At 44.2% G+C, this 21,756-nt stretch overlaps 3 protein-coding genes and 1 pseudogene across 18 annotated transcripts in view; 3 read left to right on the forward strand and 1 right to left on the reverse strand.

The window, feature by feature from the left end:
• The first annotated feature begins 786 nt into the window (after positions 1–786).
• On the forward strand, positions 787–20,791 carry LOC127914440 (uncharacterized). 2 transcript variants are annotated; one of them, XM_052490421.1, is made up of 3 exons: positions 787–912; positions 17,624–19,366; positions 19,628–20,791. In XM_052490421.1, exons 2-3 carry the CDS (start codon positions 18,319–18,321, stop codon positions 19,795–19,797), a joined length of 1,218 nt encoding a protein of 405 aa, XP_052346381.1. In that variant the 5' UTR covers positions 787–912; positions 17,624–18,318; the 3' UTR covers positions 19,798–20,791. The 2 variants fall into 2 exon arrangements, with proteins under 2 accessions (XP_052346381.1, XP_052346380.1); XM_052490420.1 differs by lacking the exon at positions 787–912 and having other exon boundaries at positions 17,486–19,366.
• LOC127914375 (uncharacterized) lies at positions 1,911–3,020 on the forward strand. Its single transcript, XM_052490157.1, has 3 exons — positions 1,911–2,447; positions 2,538–2,649; positions 2,911–3,020. The coding sequence occupies exons 1-3, from the start codon at positions 1,917–1,919 to the stop codon at positions 3,018–3,020; spliced, it is 753 nt and encodes a 250-aa protein (XP_052346117.1). The 5' UTR covers positions 1,911–1,916.
• Positions 8,564–13,301, reverse strand: LOC127914376 (ATP-dependent RNA helicase DDX39A-like; annotated as a pseudogene).
• LOC127914439 (serine-rich adhesin for platelets-like) overlaps positions 15,088–21,756 on the forward strand; it is an 83,598-nt gene continuing 76,929 nt past the window's right edge. For 12 of the 15 annotated variants that reach the window (XR_008088376.1, XR_008088375.1, XR_008088377.1 and 9 more), the window contains exons 1-2: positions 15,088–16,342; positions 16,474–16,620. Coding sequence is in view for 11 of the 15 variants with exons in the window: in XM_052490416.1 (XP_052346376.1) it covers positions 16,301–16,342; positions 16,474–16,620 (189 nt within the window). In the remaining 4 variants the exon portion in view is untranslated. The remainder of the gene's footprint in view (positions 16,343–16,473; positions 16,621–21,756) is intronic. The other 3 variants (XM_052490409.1, XM_052490415.1, XM_052490411.1) reach the window with 3 other exon arrangements.

Consider the following 21,756-nt stretch of genomic DNA (forward strand, 5'->3'; position numbering starts at 1 on the left):
AAGGCAGATGTCCATTCGGCTGGCCATGATGGACTAAGCCTGCCAGCCCTGGTCGACTGCCTCCAGGATAGCCCCGAAAGGCAGATGCCCATTCCGCTGGCCATGATGGACTTAGCCTGCCAGCCCTGGTCGACTGCCTCCAGGATAGCCCTCGAAAGGCAGATGCCCATTCCGCTGGCCATGATGGACTTAGCCTGCCAGCCCTGGTAGACTGCCTCCAGGATAGCCCACGAAAGGTAAGAAACATCTTTTAGTTTTGTTGCAAAACGTCTGGTTGTCACGGAGGCCAGTTGGTTGCAATCTAGTAATACGACGGGTTGAAAACCAGTTTACAACGCGATAATAACGCCATCAAGACACATGGACCAACTACTAGTTAGAACTAATAGTATTGGAATTCAGATTTTAATTCTGATTCTAATTCTAAGGTTAACCCTTATGTGACATGTCACTCAGTACCATCATGCCTATGGTGAAAAACGTGGTTTCTATGGTGATATGATTTCCCACTGTTGTTATTTGTCTCAGAACCTTGTGCCGAAGCCCCCGCAAGGCCCCAGGCCCAGCCGAGAGGCAAATATAGCAAAGGCAGAAAAGAAGGCCACAGAGGTTATCAAGGCTAGAAGGTCTAGGGAAGCTAAGTCAGGGGTGAAAAAACTAAGCCACCAAGTAGTTGGTATGTTGGCACTGCCTCAAACTCTTCTAACTCAAACAACCAGTTACAGTGAGTATTCATCTCCACTTCCAAAATACCTGGATTTTTTGGTAGAATTCTAAAACGATATATGGTGGAAGGATCCACTAATGTCTACGATCCTCTTTCTGTAGGTGTCCTGCCAGCTATCAAGAAGGGCACTAAAGTTACCGTCCAGTCCTCCAGCTCCCTCTCCGATGACAACAAGGAGGCACTAGGTTAGTTATGTTGTTTTTACAGTCTTTTGCACCCGCCCATTCCCCTTCTATTTTTCTCTTATTGTGAGTAATGGTATTTTCATTTTCTCTCCTCTTTTTTTCTTATTTTTCTATACAGTGTTTGGAGACATGTTATGTGTGAAGAATTACTTTAAATCAAAATGTCAAACTCATTCTATAGAAGGCCAGGTTTCTGCAGGGTTTCACTGCACCCTTGATTGATGAATTAAGGTCACTAATTAGTAAGAAACTCCTCTAACCTGGTTGTCTAGGTCTTAATTGAAAGGAAAAAACTAAAACCCGCAGACACTTAGCCCTCCATGGAATGAGTTTGACAACCCTGTATTAAATACATTTTGATTTGACTAGGGCCGTCTGCCAGGTCCTGACCACCAGGGTGGGAGACAACAGTACCTGCAACGACGATTACAAAGCCAGGCTCATCATCCAGAAAGGTACACTTATAACCTGTTTTACCCATATCACCAGTAATAACTTGTGTAATAACCAGTGTATTACCATTATAGTAAATGTACTAGATACTGCATAGTGTTATACATGGATGTGGCTTTGAACCAGTTCAGAATATGAGTGTGTTTTCTTAGGATTGGTTTCCGGTGCCAGGGAAAGGTTCCCTGACTCTCCGTGTTCCTCTTCACCCAAGGACAAAGAGGAGGTGGTTGTAAGTGTCATGACTGTCTCATACCCTAAACCCTCCACCCAGGCAGCATGGGCAGCTCCTGCCCAGACTCTGGAAGAAGAGGTGGGGGGGGCTGAGGTCTCCGAGATGAGTGACAGCTCCCTGATGCCCACCAAGAACAGGCAGGACCCCCTGGAGAAGATTCCCTCCCTCCTACCAGGCAAGGAGCACATCCTCCTTTGCAGCACTCCCTGGGCCACCGTCATGAGCCCCCAGACTCTGAAGTTTATTCTCCACGGCATCATGTGTCGACTGGAGGCCTCAGAGTCCCCCAGACAAGGAGGGCCAATGACCCTTCAGGCTGATGAAGGATCTCTTTGTGGAGGTCCAGCATGCCCTGAAATATGCTGACATCTCTGTCGTCTTTGGCCTGGAGGAGAGCATCCAATTCAGTGGTGAGGATGCGGTGAAGGCCATCGTGAAGACTGCGGCTAAAAGATTGTCCCTGCGTTCGGACTCCAACCGGGCTCAACTGCGTGCCGCACGCTCTGGTAGCGAGGGAGCCATCAGGTGCATGGCGGACACCATCACACAGGTCATAGAGGACTGGAGTTTCGAAGGCCATTTTGGAGCCAGGAGGAGCCGTGGTAGTGGGAGGTCACACTCCTCAACCTCCTCAAGGAGTGACGTCACCCTCACCGAGGAGCTCCTGGCTTGGAGGGAAACCCTAGACGAGGACCTAGAGGAGATGGCTGATGACAGCACTGGTTTGGAAAAGACCAGTGTGAGCTCAGCCATCTCTGAGAAGTCCCAGGTAATTAGCTACCTTTCTGAAAGCACCAAGCCCATCAGCAGCGCCCTCTCCACAGACCTCGAGGACATCACCTCCACACAGGTGAGACGGCCAAGAACCAGTAGATCGTTTTGTTATTTGGGCTGTTTGATTGTGAGGCATCGACTCATATCTGTTTCTCTCTCTACTAAGAAGAAAGAGAAGGAAGAAGCTATGCAGAAAGAAGTGAGGAAGTCAGGAAAGAAGAAGCGAGGAAATAACAAGAACCAGAAGAAGAACAAGGTGTCTCCTCTTGGCAATGATAGTAAGTCCTCATTTCTGTCAGTCTGTGCATCTGTTTTTCAGCACAGTATTGTAATGTAAGGACGGGAAACTATGATAAAGTTATCAGGGTCTTATTCATTAGCCACTAAATGGAAGACAGCGGACTAAAACAGGGACGAACTTTCTTGAACTTGCCAATAACAAATGCTTGTTTTTGTTTTCTGTTTCAAAATATTTTGCTACTGTGTACCCTAATGAACACGACCCTGATTTCATGCCTTGTTCTCTGTCACCTGTTCAGGTACTGTGGCTGCAGATGAGCCTAAGAAAAAACAGGCTCTCCTCCCGCGGATCACAGCCGCCCTGGCAAAACTATTTTGCTTCCCCTGCAAGAAAAAAATGCAAACGTAACTGTGCAGAAGACGAGTTTGGGAAAACCCTGCTGCCACCTCCCCAAACCCACTTTCTAAATAAACTCTCAAAGCCAACAGAAGAGGGAGGGAGACAACCCCCCCTACTCACAACTCATTTTATTATACCCCATTTAATTCAATAAACACAACTTGCAGCTATTTTGATCTTCTTCTTCTTGAGTTTTTGTTTTACAGACCCACCTGCATGCAATTTAAGGTCAATTTGCGGTCTACTGTCTACTACCGTATCATTGTTATGAGTATGTTCACTGTGCCAGTCATTATAGCCAGTATAGGCTATAATAATGCCCTAACCTAATTGCAATTGACATAATAAGAGTTACATTTGAATAATTCCCTCATTTTATATTTCTTTTAGAGGGAATAAATATCTAAAGCACTATAGAGTGCCGTCCCTAGGAGGGGTGCGTCACTTGAGTGGGTTGAGTCACTGATGTGATCTTCCTGTCTGGGTTGGCGCCCCCCTTGGGTTGTGCCGTGGCGGAGATCTTTGTGGGCTATACTCGGCCTTGTCTCAGGATGGTAAGTTGGTGGTTGAAGATATCCCTCTAGTGGTGTGGGGGCTGTGCTTTGGCAAAGTGGGTGGGGTTATATCCTTCCTGTTTGGCCCAGTCCGGGGGTATCATCGGATGGGGCCACAGTGTCTCCTGACCCCTCCTGTCTCAGCCTCCAGTATTTATGCTGCAGTAGTTTATGTGTCAGTTTGTTATACCTGGAGTAATTCTCCTGTCTTATCCGGTGTCCTGTGTGAATTTAAGTATGCTCCCTCTAATTCTCTCTTTCTTTCTCTCTCTCAAAGGACCTGAGCCCTAGGACCATGCCTCAGGACTACCTGGCATGATCACTCCTTGTTGTTCCCAGTCCACATGGCCGTGCTGCTGCTCCAGTTTCAACTGTTCTGTCTGTGGCTATGGAATCCTGACCTGTTCCCCCGGACGCGCTACCTGTCCCAGACCTATTATCATTTATGAACATTTGAACATCTTGGCCATGTTCTGTTATAATCTCTACCCGGCACAGCCAGAAGAGGTCTGGCCACCCCTCATAGCCTGGTTCCTCTCTAGGTTTCTTCCTAGGGAGTTTTTCCTAGCCAACGTGCTTCAACACCTGCATTACTTGCTGTTTGAGGTTTTAGGCTGGGTTTCTGTACAGCACTTTGAGATATCAGCTGATGTAGGAAGAGCTATATAAATGCATTTGATTGATTGATGATTGATAGAGTAAGCCCGCCACTGTATGCAAGCCCCGCCTCCCCATGAGTGGATCATTGCGATGTCACCACAAAGGGTACCTTGATTAAGCCAATTCATTGGCTTTAGACATGCCAAGCATGCCTGTGTTGTAATCTGATTGGTGTGTGCACCACCTCACGTCAAATCGTGTAGAAACGCTGAAGCACGCCATTCTGTTTATGATTTACATTGAGGAAGCCTTAAATTTCAGAGGTTACTCGGCGAGCGGTGCTGTGCTGATACTGCTTCATTTCTCTCTTGTCGAACTCATACAGTGGTCTTCATTTTCATATTTCCTGAAAGCGAATAAGCCCCTCAAATGGAAAGGGAAGGCAACCGAAAAAGAAAATAGCCAAAATAGGCTACAAACCGTTATTTTTCTGTAGCCTAGTTTTACGCACAGAAATAAGAGGACACACTGTATGTAGCCTCTTCGCTTGCGCGGCCTCCATTGCATATATCGTTATACAATCGTTGCAATGTTTTGAAAAGCCTTCTTCTGTCACATTGCACTGCAAGACATAGGATTGAACTGACATTTGAATTGGTGACAGATACTGGAGCTGAAGCATCATCTGCAGCGCGAGAGCCTGTTGTACAGGTAGCAGCATCCATAGGCATTAGCATTTTGGCCTGAAATCCGCGCTAAGTGCCATCACACAAACCGAAACAGGCAAAAGCCTACGTAATTACATCCTCAGCCAGTTCTTTGTAGCCTATACAACGCAGGTTATTTGTCCTTCAGATGTATTCTTTTTGCTAGTGAAGGCATGCTACAGCCGTTAGAATATTGTAGTCAGAAATGGGTGTCCCTTGGATTGGCTTTACTCCAGAAGATGAGAGCGAAAGATCTCAAACATTTTATTATGGAAGAGGTATTATGGCTGACTATAAAAAAGTGAAGTATTCTGCCCCAAGCATCTGCATTCAGACTTTTTGGGGACTACTTTTCAAGGAATAAATTACCTTGCATTTCAGGCTAATAATTGTTAATATTATAAAACGCTAGAATAGAACAGACTAGAGACATGCACCACCAAGTGAAAGCGCTGGGTAGATTTCACCAGCACAGGGTGTGTTGAGTGAGAAATCAAGTCATTTCTTTTAACCTTATCTAGGAAATGCACTCACCATACAGAGTGTGAAACACTAACTCTCTAGAAAACAATTATCTGATCTTCACACATCCACATGACCTTGTTTTGAAATTAAACACTATACTAGATTACCACACACGGATGGGACATTTGAACATTACAGCTCAGTAAAAGTGACATTTGGCATTTACACACAGCTGTGTAAACCTCACTTCTTTCTCATCATCCCTGCTACTTGCTGTTGTTATGGCAATCCATGCTAAGGTGAACTGAATGAATGGTAAACTAATATGCCTTTGTGATGTTGTCAGATTAAGTGTTTGTGTTTTACACCGGCTTGGCTGTGGCGTGCTTCTGCTGTACAAAACTGCTGAATGCCACAATAAGGACTGTAGTAGGAGGGAGGGATATCATAAACCTGTCCTGATGTCTGTGTCTGTCTGCCTGTCTGTCTCTGCATCTCGGAGGTTCTGTCTATCTGTTCGTCACACCGACTCTCTCACTGTGGTTGGTTGTAGCGATCAGCAGGGGCCTGCCCTGTGCTGAAGGTTCCACGCCATTATCCTGCTGACGCTGAGATACTGGGAGCAACTCCATGACCTGACATATCAAGTCTAAAACTCCAGTATCCTGCCCTACTGCAGCTACTACAAGCTCCCTTCTAGTCTGTTGTTCATATTATTTTGGAAGCACTTTACATTACAGCACGGAATAAAGCGGAAATGGAATGGCAACTGGTTAAAGTTACTCACAAAGCAAACCATTATTTGCCCAGATACAGGATGCTACAGATCAGTATAACTGTATTGTTTCCAAGACATCATATACTAGAGGGGTGATAATATTACAAAAACAACATTGCAATGTTTCCTCTAAAATTCCCCAAATGTCTTGGCATGGGGCCCCCAATTGATTTTGTTATAATGTTTGAGACACTCAGATACACTATATATACAAAAGTATGTGGATACCAATTCAAATTAGTGGAGTCGGACAGTTCAGCAACATCCTTTGCTGACAGATGTATAAAAATTGAGCACACAGTCATGCAATCTCTGTAGACAAACATTGGCAGTAGAATGGCCTTTACTGATGAGCTCAGTGACTTTCAACGTGGCATCATCATAGGATGCCACCTTTCCAACAAGTCAGTTTGTCAAAAATCTGCCCTGCTAGTGCTGCCCCGGTCAACTGTAAGTGCTGTTAATGTGAATTGGAAACGTCTAGGAGCAACAACGGCTCAGCCGTGAAGTGGTAGGCCACACAAGCTCACAGAATGGGACCACCGAGTGTTGTAGCGAGTCAAAAATAATTTGTCCTCAGTTGCAACACTCACTACCGAGTTCCCAACTGCCTCTGGAAGCAACGTCAGCATATTAACTGTTTGTCGGGGGCTTCATGAAACGGGTTTCCATGGCCGGGCAGCCGCACACAAGCCTAAGATCACCATGCGCAATGCCAAGCATTGGCTGGAGTGGCGTAAAGCTCTGGAGTGATGAATCACGCTTCACCAGCTGGCAGTCCGATGGACAAATCTGGGTTTGGCGGATGCCAGGACTACGCTATCTGCCACAATAGATGCCAGGACTACGCTATCTGCCACAATACATAGTGCCAACTAATGTTTGGAGGAGGAATAACAAATTGCCCGGGGCTGTTTTTCATGGTTCGGGATAGGCCCTTTAGTTCCAGTGAAGGGAAACCTTAACGCTACAGCATACAATGACATTCTATATGATGCCCTTTCCTGTTTTAGCATGACAATGCCTCCGTGCACAAAGGGAGTTCCAAACAGAAATAGTTTGCCGAGGTTTGTGTGGAAGAACTTGACTGGCCTGCACAGAGCCCTGACCTTAACCCCATCGATCAGCTTTGGAATTAATTGGAACACCGACTGAGAGCCAGGCTTAATCGCCCAGCATCATTGCCCGACTTCACTAATGCTTTTGTGGCTGAATGGAAGCAAGTAGAAAGTCCCCGCAGCAATGTTCCAACATCTAGTGGAAAGCCTTCCCAGAAGAGTGGAGGCTGTTATAGCACCAAAAGGGGGACAAACTATAATAATGCCCATGATTTGTAATGAGATGTTTGACAAGCTTTTGGTCATGAAGTGTAGCATAAGAACACAACACAAGCCATGGCAAAATGTGTAGAATTGCAGGAAACTAGCTTAATTCAACTGGAAAATCCTTTCTTTTGCCCATAGCAAAATGTCTAGAATTGCGAATAGCAGACAAAATTGTTTTAAAAACAGAAACATTTTGTTTCTGCTGCCATGGGAGGGCCTCTATAAATGTTGGTCGGAGAAGGCGCTGTTGGCCACGCCCCCATATCTATTTCTCCACCTAGTCAGGTGAACAGGGCCTAGCCCTTTATTATGATAAACAAGCCCGGGCAACCATTTCACCAGAGCGGTTGTCTTGGTTGCACTTGTTTTCTAAGATCACTGGTGTCTGGTAATGTACAGGAATGATTCACCTCAGTTCACTCTCTCTGGGAGTATAATTAACGCACCTCTCTATTGGCCCATTCCAGTGTGTGTGGCAAACTATCCAGACCTGTTCTGTAACCCCAGAGGGAGGTTTCATGTGGTGTTAATATAGAGCTGAATGAACACACAATCAACTGGTGACACAATGTACTGAGGCTATTGTACCAAAGTGGCACAGGTGTAATAGTAATAGGTCAGATGGTTTCTTTTTGGCAACACACTAACTATACTGGTCCCAGTTTCGATCTGTTCCCCAGAAAAGGGGATCTGGTTGGTTCATCTACTTTGGGAAAGTGAGGCTTAAACCAATCCCATGGACATACCGTGTATCGTTTATGTGTGTATTTTCTGTTAATGCCTAGGCAAATGCAAGGGCATCCGGGGTTATGTTGGTGTACAGTGTTAAATCTGTTTGTAATCCATTTGAGGTTAACGCAGTAGTACTGGTGATCCTTTTAATCTGTATCTTATTGAATCACAGACCTGATCAGGGTCAGATCGGCCTAGCCCCCCTCCGACAATACACTCACTACCATTGCAGAATAAATTATTAGTCACATCGCATTGCTTTGCAATTCCTTTGGAGAGAGGATGGTGGAAGTGTGTATTTTAAAGCCATGTTCCCCTTGGTATTCATGGAAACGTGATTATCAGGAGGGCGCTTATTGCTACACTAGGAATTCAGGAAGCTATTCTTCTTCTAAATGTGGTTGCGTTTAGGGAACTTGGGTAGTCTGAGGGAGCTTCACCGGATGACATGATATTAGCTAATTAGCCCAAATGTGTCTGTTCCTCATTCAAGCTTACCATCAAAGCAACTAATTCATTAGATTCATCTCGATTCTAGATAACATCCGCTGTACAGGGCCATGGACTGAAATAATGAATTTCGTCCCGAACCTGCCTGCACGGGCCACTCTGTGCAGGTAGGTGTCGGAATCCTCGGGCATGTCGTAGTTGAAGACGATGTTGACGCGCTCAATGTCCATCCCTCGGCCAAACAGGTTGGTGGCCACCAGGATCCGCCTTTGGAAGTCCTTGAAATATTATCGGAAAACACTGGCTTTTAAAACCGTTTAAAGCCTGGGGCAGAACTCTCAAAATCTGAAAAATATCTCTTCTCATCTGAAAAGTTGGGTCACCTTTGACCTCATCGACCCTTCCCAAACAGTCACAGCACCCGAACAGTCTCCACGTGTTCAGCGTGATCTCAGCTTTCAATGGGACTTCCTTGTGAGAATCGTACACTGAAACTGGTAACCCACAAAAACCTGTGCGTCTGGTCAAGTTCTTGTTAAGATCGATTGAACAGTGCTTGTGTTTCTGTTTGTTCTCAAAATTGCTGTACATGAACTGTTAAAGAAAAGTTAGTTTGACAAGTTTACTCGAATATTATATATACTTTCGAGTTTGATTGTGCAACCACTTCAATTTTGACTACATTTTTAGCAAAAATCAGGCTATTTTGAGAACCGAAAGACGCAGACTTGAAAACTGAACGCTAATTTGGTGAGTATAATCCCTTACAGGTCGTTTGATGGAAGAATAACAAAGGTAAGGGAATATTTAATGTATTAATTTTGGGTTTCTGTCGACTCCAAGATGAGACATTTATGCTACTGTGGAGCGCCGACTCCATATTATAGTCTAGTGAACGCAAAATGTAACGTTAAAATTAAATGTAACAATGCAATTGCATTTAGAAGAAGTGTATCTTGATATACATATGTAAAACATGCATATTTAGTCAAAGTTTATGATGTGTATTCCTTGTTAGCTGACGTTATCTGCTTCTCAGGACATTTGGGTAGCATTTTTTGAACGATGCATCATTGTAAACAGAGATTTATGGATATATATAGCATATTATTGAAAAAAATGAATGTACTGTGTAACATGTTATATTACTGTCATCTGATGAAGATTTCAAAAGGTTAGTGAAATGATTTTTCTTTTAATCCTGCGTTTGTTGATTGCATATTTTTTCCTACTTGGCTATGCTAATGAGCTATGTCTGCGGTGGTGGTTTGACATAAATATGTGCTATGTTTTCGTCCAAAACATTTTAGAAATATGACTTGCTGGCTAGATAAACAACTTGTTTATCTTTCATTTGAGCTATTTTACTTGTTAATGTGTGGAGGTTAAATATTTTTAGGAATATTTTTGCGCATTGTGCGTTATGGTATGAGCTTGAGCTGTAGTCACGCTACCAGCAGAGGAATAAAACTCCCGAGCTGGTTAAACCAATCAAAACTGCTCAGATTTTAACAAGTGCATAGACTGTAGGGTTTAGCCAGTGATTTTGTCCTCTCCATCAGAACCCACCTCTCCTCCTGGGCCATGCCCCTGTGGATGGCGATTGCAGGGAAGTTCTGCTCCACCAGCAGCTGAGACAGAGCCACACAGCGCTGCACAGACTTCACAAAGATCACCACCTTCAGACAGGGAGAAAATGGCAGTGAGACACCGAAGACAAACATGAGGCACAAAACCCATGCTGCATCTGATATGGCACCCTGGCTTTACCCTGGTCAAATAAATGTACACTCTGAAGACGAAAAACACAGGGCATAAAACTCACAGGCAGAAACTTTGTCGGTGCATAGACTTAGTTCACTTGAATGAGTAAAATTGTATTTAAAAACGTGACTTTCAAATCAATGGACAAAATACATTCAACTCACTCAGATTAAAACTAAGTTACTTTTTAGCATTCAATTCTCTGAAAAGACCTCTGTCCGTACCTGGTTGAACTCGAGCGCGTCGAGCAGGTCGAAGAGCTTGCGGTTCTTCTCGCTATCCTTCAGCTTGCAGTAGTACTGCTGCAGGCCGTGCAGCGTCAGCTTGGTCTCATGGTCCACAAACACCTCCATGGGCTACAGGAGATATTCATTAAGCACCAAACAGAACACAGGGAGGGACTACCAGGACTTCCAGTGCTAAACATTTTGCTAGTGTGCCCTAATGAATAGAACATGGGGAAAGTGTCACTCTTTGGGACAGTTTTATAAACCTAGCCACATTAAGTGAAAAACAGGAGTAAACCACATTCTGTGTTGGTGAATGAAGAACTACAAATGTGATTGTGAACATCAATTACAAGTACTAGAGCTGGATGGAACTTTATTTTTCAATATTCACAGCTTTAATGCCAGGACTGTTCCTCCCGAAAATGTCCAGAGCCCCAGACCCAGGTTAAGAGAGGGTCAACGCTGGCCACTTGTGATACAGACAGTCACGAGCAGGCAAAGCTTAGAGATTGGAACTTATTACATGAATATTAAGCCATATCCTTTTAAAAACAAAAAAAGGGGGCAATCAGTAGTTTCTACATCAATTTTTAGACATTTAAAATGAAAAGAATAACAACTGCCCATGAGCTTAGTTCAACTTTCATACCCCACCAGAACCCAAAATACAAGCTTGTTTCATTCCAATGCTTGCAAACAAAGTAAACGCAAAAATAAACTATATAGTCTCAAAACACTCATTGACGGTCAGTCTTTGCATATAGCTCTACGAATTTCACAGTGGTTAAATTTCTCCAGACCTATCCCTCCAAAACAGGGGGGAGGAAGATGCTTCATTAATGATTATACTGCCGATTGCCTATTCAAAGTGCAATTTAGGGAGATGGGTTCATCTGTGTGTGTGTGTGTGTGTGTGTGTGTGTGTGTGTGAACATGTGTAACCACGTGTTTCAGAACAAAGTAGGGGCAGTTCTTCTTCAGAAACGCGTCCTCGTCCTTCTTGATGGACAGGCCCCTGAAGACCACGGATCTCTTGACGGTAGGCATGTACGGAGAAGCGCTCATACTCTTCTCTGATCAGGAAGGCCAGCTGAAGTGTCACACTGGCACATCACCAGCACAGACACCTGGTAGAGACGAGAGGAGAATAGGGGGAGGATGTTTAATACAGAGCTCAGCTGGCCAGCAGAGAAACAAAAAGCACACAAGATTATGCAAAAGGATAGAACAGCAGTGTAAACAGTGAGATTAAAAGGAGAACAAATTCAGACTGCAATTGGCCCAGCGTCATTAGGGTTTGGCCGGGGAAGGCCATCATTGTAAAATAAAAATGTGTTCTTAACTGACTTGCCAAGTCCAAATAAAGGTTAAATAAAGTTGCCGATTAGACACTTTCTTATGCAAGTATCCCCAGATACAGATTAAGCCTATTCCTAAACTACAAAGCACTCAATGGATTCTCCATTGAAAGCTATTTTTAGTAAAGGAGGGAGGATGTAACAACAAATCAGTTGCTGATTCCACAATGTCATTATTCAACCATTCACCTGCCCGTCCACAGGCTCAATCTGTTGCAGGGTGGCCAGTACAAACACAGCAGTCTTGCCCATACCATACTTAGCCTGGCACAGGATGTCCATGCCCAGGATGGCCTGTGGGATGCACTCATGTTGGACTGAAAGACAGAAACGTAACTAGGGAAGTTAGTTAAGAAGAAATTCTTATTTACAATGACGGCCTACCAAGAGGCCTCCTGCGAGGATTGGGGCCTGGGATTTAACATTAAAAAATATATATAGGACAAAACACACATCACTACATAAAGAGAGACTCAAGAAACATAGCAAGACATCAACAACACAGCATGGTAGCAGCACAAAACATCGTACAAACATTGGGCACAGACAAAAGCACAAAGGGCAAGAAGGGTAGACAACACATCACACTGACAGTTGTGGCTGCTTTGTAAGAGTGTCCATGATTGAGTCTTTGAATGAAGAGATTGAGATAAAACTGTACAGTCACTAGGGGCAGAAAACTGAAGAGAGGAGTGACCCAGGGAAGTTTGCACTTTGGGGACCTTTAACAGAATGTTACTGGCAGAACAGGTGTTGTATGTGGAGTATGAGGGCTGCAGCAGATATCTCAGGTAGAGGAGGGGGAGTGAGGCCTAAGAGGGTTTTATAAATAAGCATCAACCAGTGGGTCTTGCGACAGGTATACAGAGATGACCAGTTTAAGTATGATGTGATGCTAGAAGGGGCATACATGTATAACTCATAGTCGGAGTCCCAAATGACACCCTATATATTGTGGATTACTTTTGACCAGGGCCCAGTCACACACAGCACTAGTTTTGAACAAAGCCCTATGGGCCCAGCTCAATAGTAGTACACTATGTCAGGAATAGGGTGCCGTTTGACACATACAGAATGGACAAAGTCAAAAACAGTCCTTGGTTGAAGGTGGGAAGTGCCTGTGAGGCTCACCTTCAGAGGGATGTTCAAAGCCACAGTCGACAATGGCGCGGAGCAGCTCTAGTTTGAGCAGGAAGTCTCGGAAGGCGGAGCTGTGGATGGAGACTAAGAGCCCTTTACCTCCTTCTTGCCCGGAGGTGTGGCAACCCGAGGCTCCTCATCCTCTTCATAGTCCAACAGCTCGTTGTCAACGTCGTTCTCTGCCATTCTAGAGGAGGGGTACTTGCGTTAGTTGAAGCGAGGAAAGACTGGAGACTAGTTTGGGGGTGGGCGCTGTATCAACAATACAGTAAATTCAGAAGGTTAATTGAAATGCCAATTCAATAATCTATGTACAATTCCTCACCATCTAACCTTAGTTATATTACATGAGGATTCCAATTCTTGTCATTTCACTTTCTGAATTGAATCCTAGTGAAACATCACCGTCGAGCACAGGGTTTTCCGGTCCTTGGGACTCCAAGGGGTGCACGTTTCCCCCCCAACATTACACAGCTGACTCAATCAAAGCTTGATGCTTATTTGAATCAGCTGTGTCGTGCTACGGGAAAAAAAAACCCTGATGTCCTAAATTTGGGAAACACTCGTCTAATGTGTATTCCTACATAGCTAGCTGCTAATAATGCTAGTAGCAGACCGCACGCACACCGCTAAAGCTGGACAGTACGCAAAATGGGAAGCGAATACATTTGGCACATAATCATTACAATTTACCTAGCTAAAAACAAGGATTGGACCAGCGACTACCCTGCAACTCAGTTTACAGTAGTTAGCCAGTTGCCCGATTCAGTCAAGTTTAAATAAGGAATCATGCCTCACTCTCCGCACAAACAATGGCAGCCGCCTCCTCATTCAAACTGTGTGACAGCAAAGTGCTGTAAAGGGAAATAGGTTCCAAATGCAAGGTGAATATTCAGAAATAACGTGGCTCAAATTAATAACGAGCAATACATTTCTAGGGTCTAACTTGACCTAAAATGTAATTATCGGAACCAACCTGCGACACAATGCTAGCAGAAGTTAACTGCTAACTGACACGATCGTGCTAGTACTAGCGTTAGCTTGACGCAATGCTAAAGACAGATTGCACAAGGTTTTCGCAAAGATTTTAACAAAAATATACTCGAGCATGGCTGCTATTTGTGAGCATTATGGAAAGAAAAATATGTTTCTTATTTACAATTGATGCAGATATTGAAAATGACTCAATACTGCACATTTGTTTATGCAATTAAAATCGGCTTCGAGTATCACTGCTAGCTCGGTTCACAGGGGCAGTCGAGAAGTACTGTGCTCGTGTATTCGTGGCCACTATTGGTCAATTTTAAAGGCAATCTCACCAAACCGGCCTGAAAACGAACCGTCTAATTTAATGCCGATCTTGATTTTCAACATCTGCATCAAATGCCGATCGGGATTTCGCCAGCTGCCCTAAACTAAATTGTAGGCATAATTTCTTGTTTGACAACACTGGTATGAAAAAAGTACACTGATAGCCTTATTCAGCAATAATGTAAACATGTATGATTTCTGTAAATTATAGCTACGTATGACTAGGTTTCCTCATCCAGAAAAACATCTGAATTTAGATTAGATGTCAATCGATTAGATTATTAGTCGGTCGGAGATGTAATTGTAGGGTACAGTGAAATTCTTAAGATCTGAACTCCAACAGTGCAGGTCAAAAAGATAAGTGAATGAAACAATAATAAGAATATGTGTAACCGGTGCTATACTGCCCCACTGTAACTGCGTTGTGTGTGGTTGATTGAGACTATAGACGTGGACTTTGGAGACCAGGTAGTTTTAATCAAGAAGAACTCACTCTCTGCATCCCTGCATCCAAAAGGAAATAAAACATTTGTAGAGCACATATGTTCTGAGAATCGTCGCCTCTTTCTCTCTCAGTGCATCAACATGATTTTCGAATACAAAAAATAGTCTCTCCTTATTATACATAACATATTTTACAAAGATAAAACCACATACCTGCATCCAAAAGGAAATAAAACATTTGTAGAGCACCTATGTTCTGCGAATCGTGGCCTCTTTCTACAGCAGATACACAATAGGAGGGACTGGGATCATTCGAGGAGCGAGCCATCGTTCACACATACAATAAATAGCCTGCTAATACCTTAGCTAGCTATTAACCACATGTTGAATTCAGAATGTTGATATCATCCTAAAAAGTACAATTACAAGTGCATCTTAACAATACCATCCACTTATGAGTAACCTCTAAATACACATCATTATTCATGAACAAAACACTGTGTGTATGACTTTGTACTGAAAATAATCTAACTTTTCTGAAGACATAAAAAGCGTGACTACCTCTCTCAGTACATCAAAATGATTTGAGCACGCAGGGCAAAACGTAAGAACACACTCCACTTCAGCCAGGATGCAGGCATGCATAATAACAAATCAACACGATATATTAATATATGAACCTGGTGAAATTCACATAGTACTTTAACAACTGTTACATATGCATACTATATACATATGTATTTACAACATTTACAAACCAACAGCCTGCATTCATCCAGTTTGTATAAATTATGATAGATATGTGACATGAAGCTATATTGGGCAATTTGGGCAAAGGAGTAACAATGACTGTCTCGGACAAATAGACATTTGGCTTAAAACATTTATTAATTCATGGGCAATATGTGTGCATGCCCTGATCATATCAGCTTACTACATCTGTCTTCCCTCACCAAACCCATCAATGATTTGATTTATTTGACTATAATATATCAATTATGGCCAACAGAGGGCAACATTTATCCATATAATACGATATAACCTCACCGAACCTAAATTAATTGGGTTACACTGTAAAAAAAATTCAGATATCGTATGTGATCAGAAACAATGCATTAATTTCCCGGAGTGGTCGCTCTGTGCTTTTGTAGTTGACGTAATAATGTACGATGAGATATAGAAGCCTATGACGTAAACGAACTCAAGAAAATGTTCAGTGCGCTACTTTTGCCTCAGTTGAGTTGATGCTTTGCAAAGGACAGTCATCCTCATGTTCAAATAAATCACTTTGAGTGGACAAAGAAGACATTCTGTGTGAGTACAGCATAACTGGCCAAGATGTTGTAAAAAAAATGTTTGAAATGTATTTTAAAATGTATTTGTTTATTTGAAAAAATGTCAGGTCCAATCTGAAGGGTGCCTGAAAGCACAATGGATAGAAATCATAAACCGTTGAGAAAAATTATTCTAAAAGTAAGTCTCATAAGTGATAAAAAAATGCTATCCCTCTTGATATGTAATGAGGCTATCTTCTTGGTAGTATAACCTATATGCTGTAAAAACAGATTGATATAAATGTATTTCCTTATGTTCATATACCCCAGGCTGGGACCCTCCAAGCTAGTGCTGGAGAGCAGGTCCCCCAGACAGACATCACTGACCATGATGGAAAGGCAGATGCCCATTCCGCTGGCCATGATGGACTTAGCCTGCCAGCCCTGGTCGACTGCCTCCAGGGTAGCCCTCGAATGGCAGATGCCATTCCAGATGGACTTAGCCATGCCAGCCCTGGTAGACTGCCTCCAGGATAGCCCTCGAAAGGCAGATGCCCATTCCGCTGGCCATGATGGACTAAGCCTGCCAGCCCTGGTAGACTGCCTCCAGGATAGCCCTCGACTGCCTCCAGGATAGCCCTCGAAAGGCAGATGTCCATTCCGCTGGCCATGATGGACTAAGCCTGCCAGCCCTGGTAGACTGCCTCCAGGATAGCCCTCGAAAGGCAGATGTCCATTCCGCTGGCCATGATGGACTAAGCCTGCCAGCCCTGGTAGACTGCCTCCAGGATAGCCCACGAAAGGTAAGAAACATCTTTTAGTTTTGTTGCAAAACGTCTGGTTGTCACGGAGGCCAGTTGGTTGCAATCTAGTAATACGACGGGTTGAAAACCAGTTTACAACGCGATAATAACGCCATCAAGACACATGGACCAACTACTAGTTAGAACTAATAGTATTGGAATTCAGATTTTAATTCTGATTCTAATTCTAAGGTTAACCCTTATGTGACATGTCACTCAGTACCATCATGCCTATGGTGAAAAACGTGGTTTCTATGGTGATATGATTTCCCCACTGTTGTTATTTGTCTCAGAACCTTGTGCCGAAGCCCCCGCAAGGCCCCAGGCCCAGCCGAGAGGCAAATATAGCAAAGGCAGAAAAGAAGGCCACAGAGGTTATCAAGGCTAGAAGGTCTAGGGAAGCTAAGTCAGGGGTGAAAAAACTAAGCCACCAAGTAGTTGGTATGTTGGCACTGCCTCAAACTCTTCTAACTCAAACAACCAGTTACAGTGAGTATTCATCTCCACTTCCAAAATACCTGGATTTTTTGATAGAATTCTAAAACGATATATGGTGGAAGGATCCACTAATGTCTACGATCCTCTTTCTGTAGGTGTCCTGCCAGCTATCAAGAAGGGCACTAAAGTTACCCTCCAGTCCTCCAGCTCCCTCTCCGATGACAACAAGGAGGCACTAGGTTAGTTATTATGTTGTTTTTACAGTCTTTTGCACCCGCACATTCCCCTTCTTCTTTTCTCTTATTGTGAGTAATGGTATTTTCATTTTCTCTCCTCTTTTTTTCTTATTTTTCTATACAGTGTTTGGAGACATGTTATGTGTGAAGAATTACTTTAAATCAAAATGTCAAACTCATTCTATAGAAGGCCAGGTTTCTGCAGGGTTTCACTGCACCCTTGATTGATGAATTAAGGTCACTAATTAGTAAGAAACTCCTCTAACCTGGTTGTCTAGGTCTTAATTGAAAGGAAAAAACTAAAACCCGCAGACACTTAGCCCTCCATGGAATGAGTTTGACAACCCTGTATTAAATACATTTTGATTTGACTAGGGGCCGTCTGCCAGGTCCTGACCACCAGGGTGGGAGACAACAGTACCTGCAACGACGATTACAAAGCCAGGCTCATCATCCAGAAAGGTACACTTATAACCTGTTTTACCCATATCACCAGTAATAACTTGTGTAATAACCAGTGTATTACCATTATAGTAAATGTACTAGATACTGCATAGTGTTATACATGGATGTGGCTTTGAACCAGTTCAGAATATGAGTGTGTTTTCTTAGGATTGGTTTCCGGTGCCAGGGAAAGGTTCCCTGACTCTCCGTGTTCCTCTTCACCCAAGGACAAAGAGGAGGTGGTTGTAAGTGTCATGACTGTCTCATACCCTAAACCCTCCACCCAGGCAGCATGGGCAGCTCCTGCCCAGACTCTGGAAAAAGAGGTGGGGGGGACTGAGGTCTCTGAGATGAGTGACAGCTCCCTGATGCCCACCAAGAACAGGCAGGACCCCCTGGAGAGGATTCCCTCCCTCCTACCAGGCAAGGAGCACATCCTCCTTTGCAGCACTCCCTGGGCCACCGTCATGAGCCCCCAGACTCTGAAGTTTATTCTCCACGGCATCATGTGTCGACTGGAGGCCTCAGAGTCCCCCCAGACAAGGAGGGCCAATGACCCCTTCAGGCTGATGAAGGATCTCTTTGTGGAGGTCCAGCATGCCCTGAAATATGCTGACATCTCTGTCGTCTTTGGCCTGGAGGAGAGCATCCAATTCAGTGGTGAGGATGCGGTGAAGGCCATCGTGAAGACTGCGGCTAAAAGATTGTCCCTGCGTTCGGACTCCAACCGGGCTCAACTGCGTGCCGCACGCTCTGGTAGCGAGGGAGCCATCAGGTGCATGGCGGACACCATCACACAGGTCATAGAGGACTGGAGTTTCGAAGGCCATTTTGGAGCCAGGAGGAGCCGTGGTAGTGGGAGGTCACACTCCTCAACCTCCTCAAGGAGTGACGTCACCCTCACCGAGGAGCTCCTGGCTTGGAGGGAAACCCTAGACGAGGACCTAGAGGAGATGGCTGATGACAGCACTGGTTTGGAAAAGACCAGTGTGAGCTCAGCCATCTCTGAGAAGTCCCAGGTAATTAGCTACCTTTCTGAAAGCACCAAGCCCATCAGCAGCGCCCTCTCCACAGACCTCGAGGACATCACCTCCACACAGGTGAGACGGCCAAGAACCAGTAGATCGTTTAGTTATTTGGGCTGTTTGATTGTGAGGCATCGACTCATATCTGTTTCTCTCTCTACTAAGAAGAAAGAGAAGGAAGAAGCTATGCAGAAAGAAGTGAGGAAGTCAGGAAAGAAGAAGCGAGGAAATAACAAGAACCAGAAGAAGAACAAGGTGTCTCCTCTTGGCAATGATAGTAAGTCCTCATTTCTGTCAGTCTGTGCATCTGTTTTTCAGCACAGTATTGTAATGTAAGGACGGGAAACTATGATAAAGTTATCAGGGTCTTATTCATTAGCCACTAAATGGAAGACAGCGGACTAAAACAGGGACGAACTTTCTTGAACTTGCCAATAACAAATGCTTGTTTTTGTTTTCTGTTTCAAAATATTTTGCTACTGTGTACCCTAATGAACACGACCCTGATTTCATGCCTTGTTCTCTGTCACCTGTTCAGGTACTGTGGCTGCAGATGAGCCTAAGAAAAAACAGGCTCTCCTCCCGCGGATCACAGCCGCCCTGGCAAAACTATTTTGCTTCCCCTGCAAGAAAAAAAATGCAAACGTAACTGTGCAGAAGACGAGTTTGGGAAAACCCTGCTGCCACCTCCCCAAACCCACTTTCTAAATAAACTCTCAAAGCCAACAGAAGAGGGAGGGAGACAACCCCCCCTACTCACAACTCATTTTATTATACCCCATTTAATTCAATAAACACAATTGGCAGCTATTTTGATCTTCTTCTTCTTGAGTTTTTGTTTTACAGACCCACCTGCATGCAATAGATTCTTAAGGTCAATTTGCGGTCTACTGTCTACTACCGTATCATTGTTATGAGTATGTTCACTGTGCCAGTCATTATAGCCAGTATAGGCTATAATAATGCCCTAACCTAATTGCAATTGACATAATAAGAGTTACATTTGAATAATTCCCTCATTTTATATTTCTTTTTAGAGGGAATAAATATCTAAAGCACTATAGAGTGCCGTCCCTAGGAGGGGTGCGTCACTTGAGTGGGTTGAGTCACTGATGTGATCTTCCTGTCTGGGTTGGCATCCCCCCTTGGGTTGGGCCGTGGCGGAGATCTTTGTGGGCTATACTCGGCCTTGTCTCAGGATGGTAAGTTGGTGGTTGAAGATATCCCTCTAGTGGTGTGGGGGCTGTGCTTTGGCAAAGTGGGTGGGGTTATATCCTTCCTGTTTGGCCCTGTCCGGGGGTATCATCGGATGGGGCCACAGTGTCTCCTGACCCCTCCTGTCTCAGCCTCCAGTATTTATGCTGCAGTAGTTTATGTGTCGGGGGGCTAGGGTCAGTTTGTTATATCTGGAGTACTTCTCCTGTCTTATCCGGTGTCCTGTGTGAATTTAAGTATGCTCCCTCTAATTCTCTCTTTCTTTCTCTCTCTCAAAGGACCTGAGCCCTAGGACCATGCCTCAGGACTACCTGGCATGATCACTCCTTGTTGTTCCCAGTCCACATGGCCGTGCTGCTGCTCCAGTTTCAACTGTTCTGTCTGTGGCTATGGAATCCTGACCTGTTCCCCCGGACGCGCTACCTGTCCCAGACCTATTATCATTTATGAACATTTGAACATCTTGGCCATGTTCTGTTATAATCTCTACCCGGCACAGCCAGAAAGGTCTGGCCACCCCTCATAGCCTGGTTCCTCTCTAGGTTTCTTCCTAGGGAGTTTTTCCTAGCCAACGTGCTTCAACACCTGCATTACTTGCTGTTTGAGGTTTTAGGCTGGGTTTCTGTACAGCACTTTGAGATATCAGCTGATGTAGGAAGAGCTATATAAATGCATTTGATTGATTGATGATTGATAGAGTAAGCCCGCCACTGTATGCAAGCCCCGCCTCCCCATGAGTGGATCATTGCGATGTCACCACAAAGGGTACCTTGATTAAGCCAATTCATTGGCTTTAGACATGCCAAGCATGCCTGTGTTGTAATCTGATTGGTGTGTGCACCACCTCACGTCAAATCGTGTAGAAACGCTGAAGCACGCCATTCTGTTTATGATTTACATTGAGGAAGCCTTAATCTTCAGAGGTTACTCGGCGAGCGGTGCTGTGCTGATACTGCTTCATTTCTCTCTTGTCGAACTCATACAGTGGTCTTCATTTTCATATTTCCTGAAAGCGAATAAGCCCCTCAAATGGAAAGGGAAGGCAACCGAAAAAGAAAATAGCCAAAATAGGCTACACACCGTTATTTTTCTGTAGCCTAGTTTTACGCACAGAAATAAGAGGACACACTGTAGCCTCTTCGCTTGCGCGGCCTCTGCAGCACGAGAGCCTGTTGTACAGGTAGCAGCCATAGGCATTAGCATATTGGCCTGAAATCCGTGCTAAGTGCCATCACACAAACCGAAACAGGCAAAAGCCTACGTAATTACATCCTCAGCCAGTTCTTTGTAGCCTATACAACGCAGGTTATTTGTCCTTCAGATGTATTCTTTTTGCTAGTGAAGGCATGCTACAGCCGTTAGAATATTGTAGTCAGAAATGGGTGTCCCTTGGATTGGCTTTACTCCAGAAGATGAGAGCGAAAGATCTCAAACATTTTATTATGGAAGAGG

Source organism: Oncorhynchus keta, chromosome 32 (assembly GCF_023373465.1).
Source record: "Oncorhynchus keta strain PuntledgeMale-10-30-2019 chromosome 32, Oket_V2, whole genome shotgun sequence".
Classification (NCBI taxonomy): Eukaryota; Metazoa; Chordata; class Actinopteri; order Salmoniformes; family Salmonidae; genus Oncorhynchus; species Oncorhynchus keta.

Bases quoted from the DNA above. Each gene is read 5' to 3' on its own strand.
- LOC127914440 (XM_052490421.1), top strand. From the start codon at position 18,319: ATGACTGTCTCATACCCTAAACCCTCCACCCAGGCAGCATGGGCAGCT. The intron at 19,367-19,627 runs GTAAGTCCTCAT...TCACCTGTTCAG, and splicing joins GTCTCCTCTTGGCAATGATA to GTACTGTGGCTGCAGATGAG.
- LOC127914375 (XM_052490157.1), top strand. From the start codon at position 1,917: ATGAAGGATCTCTTTGTGGAGGTCCAGCATGCCCTGAAATATGCTGAC. The intron at 2,448-2,537 runs GTGAGACGGCCA...CTCTCTACTAAG, and splicing joins AGGACATCACCTCCACACAG to AAGAAAGAGAAGGAAGAAGC. The intron at 2,650-2,910 runs GTAAGTCCTCAT...TCACCTGTTCAG, and splicing joins GTCTCCTCTTGGCAATGATA to GTACTGTGGCTGCAGATGAG.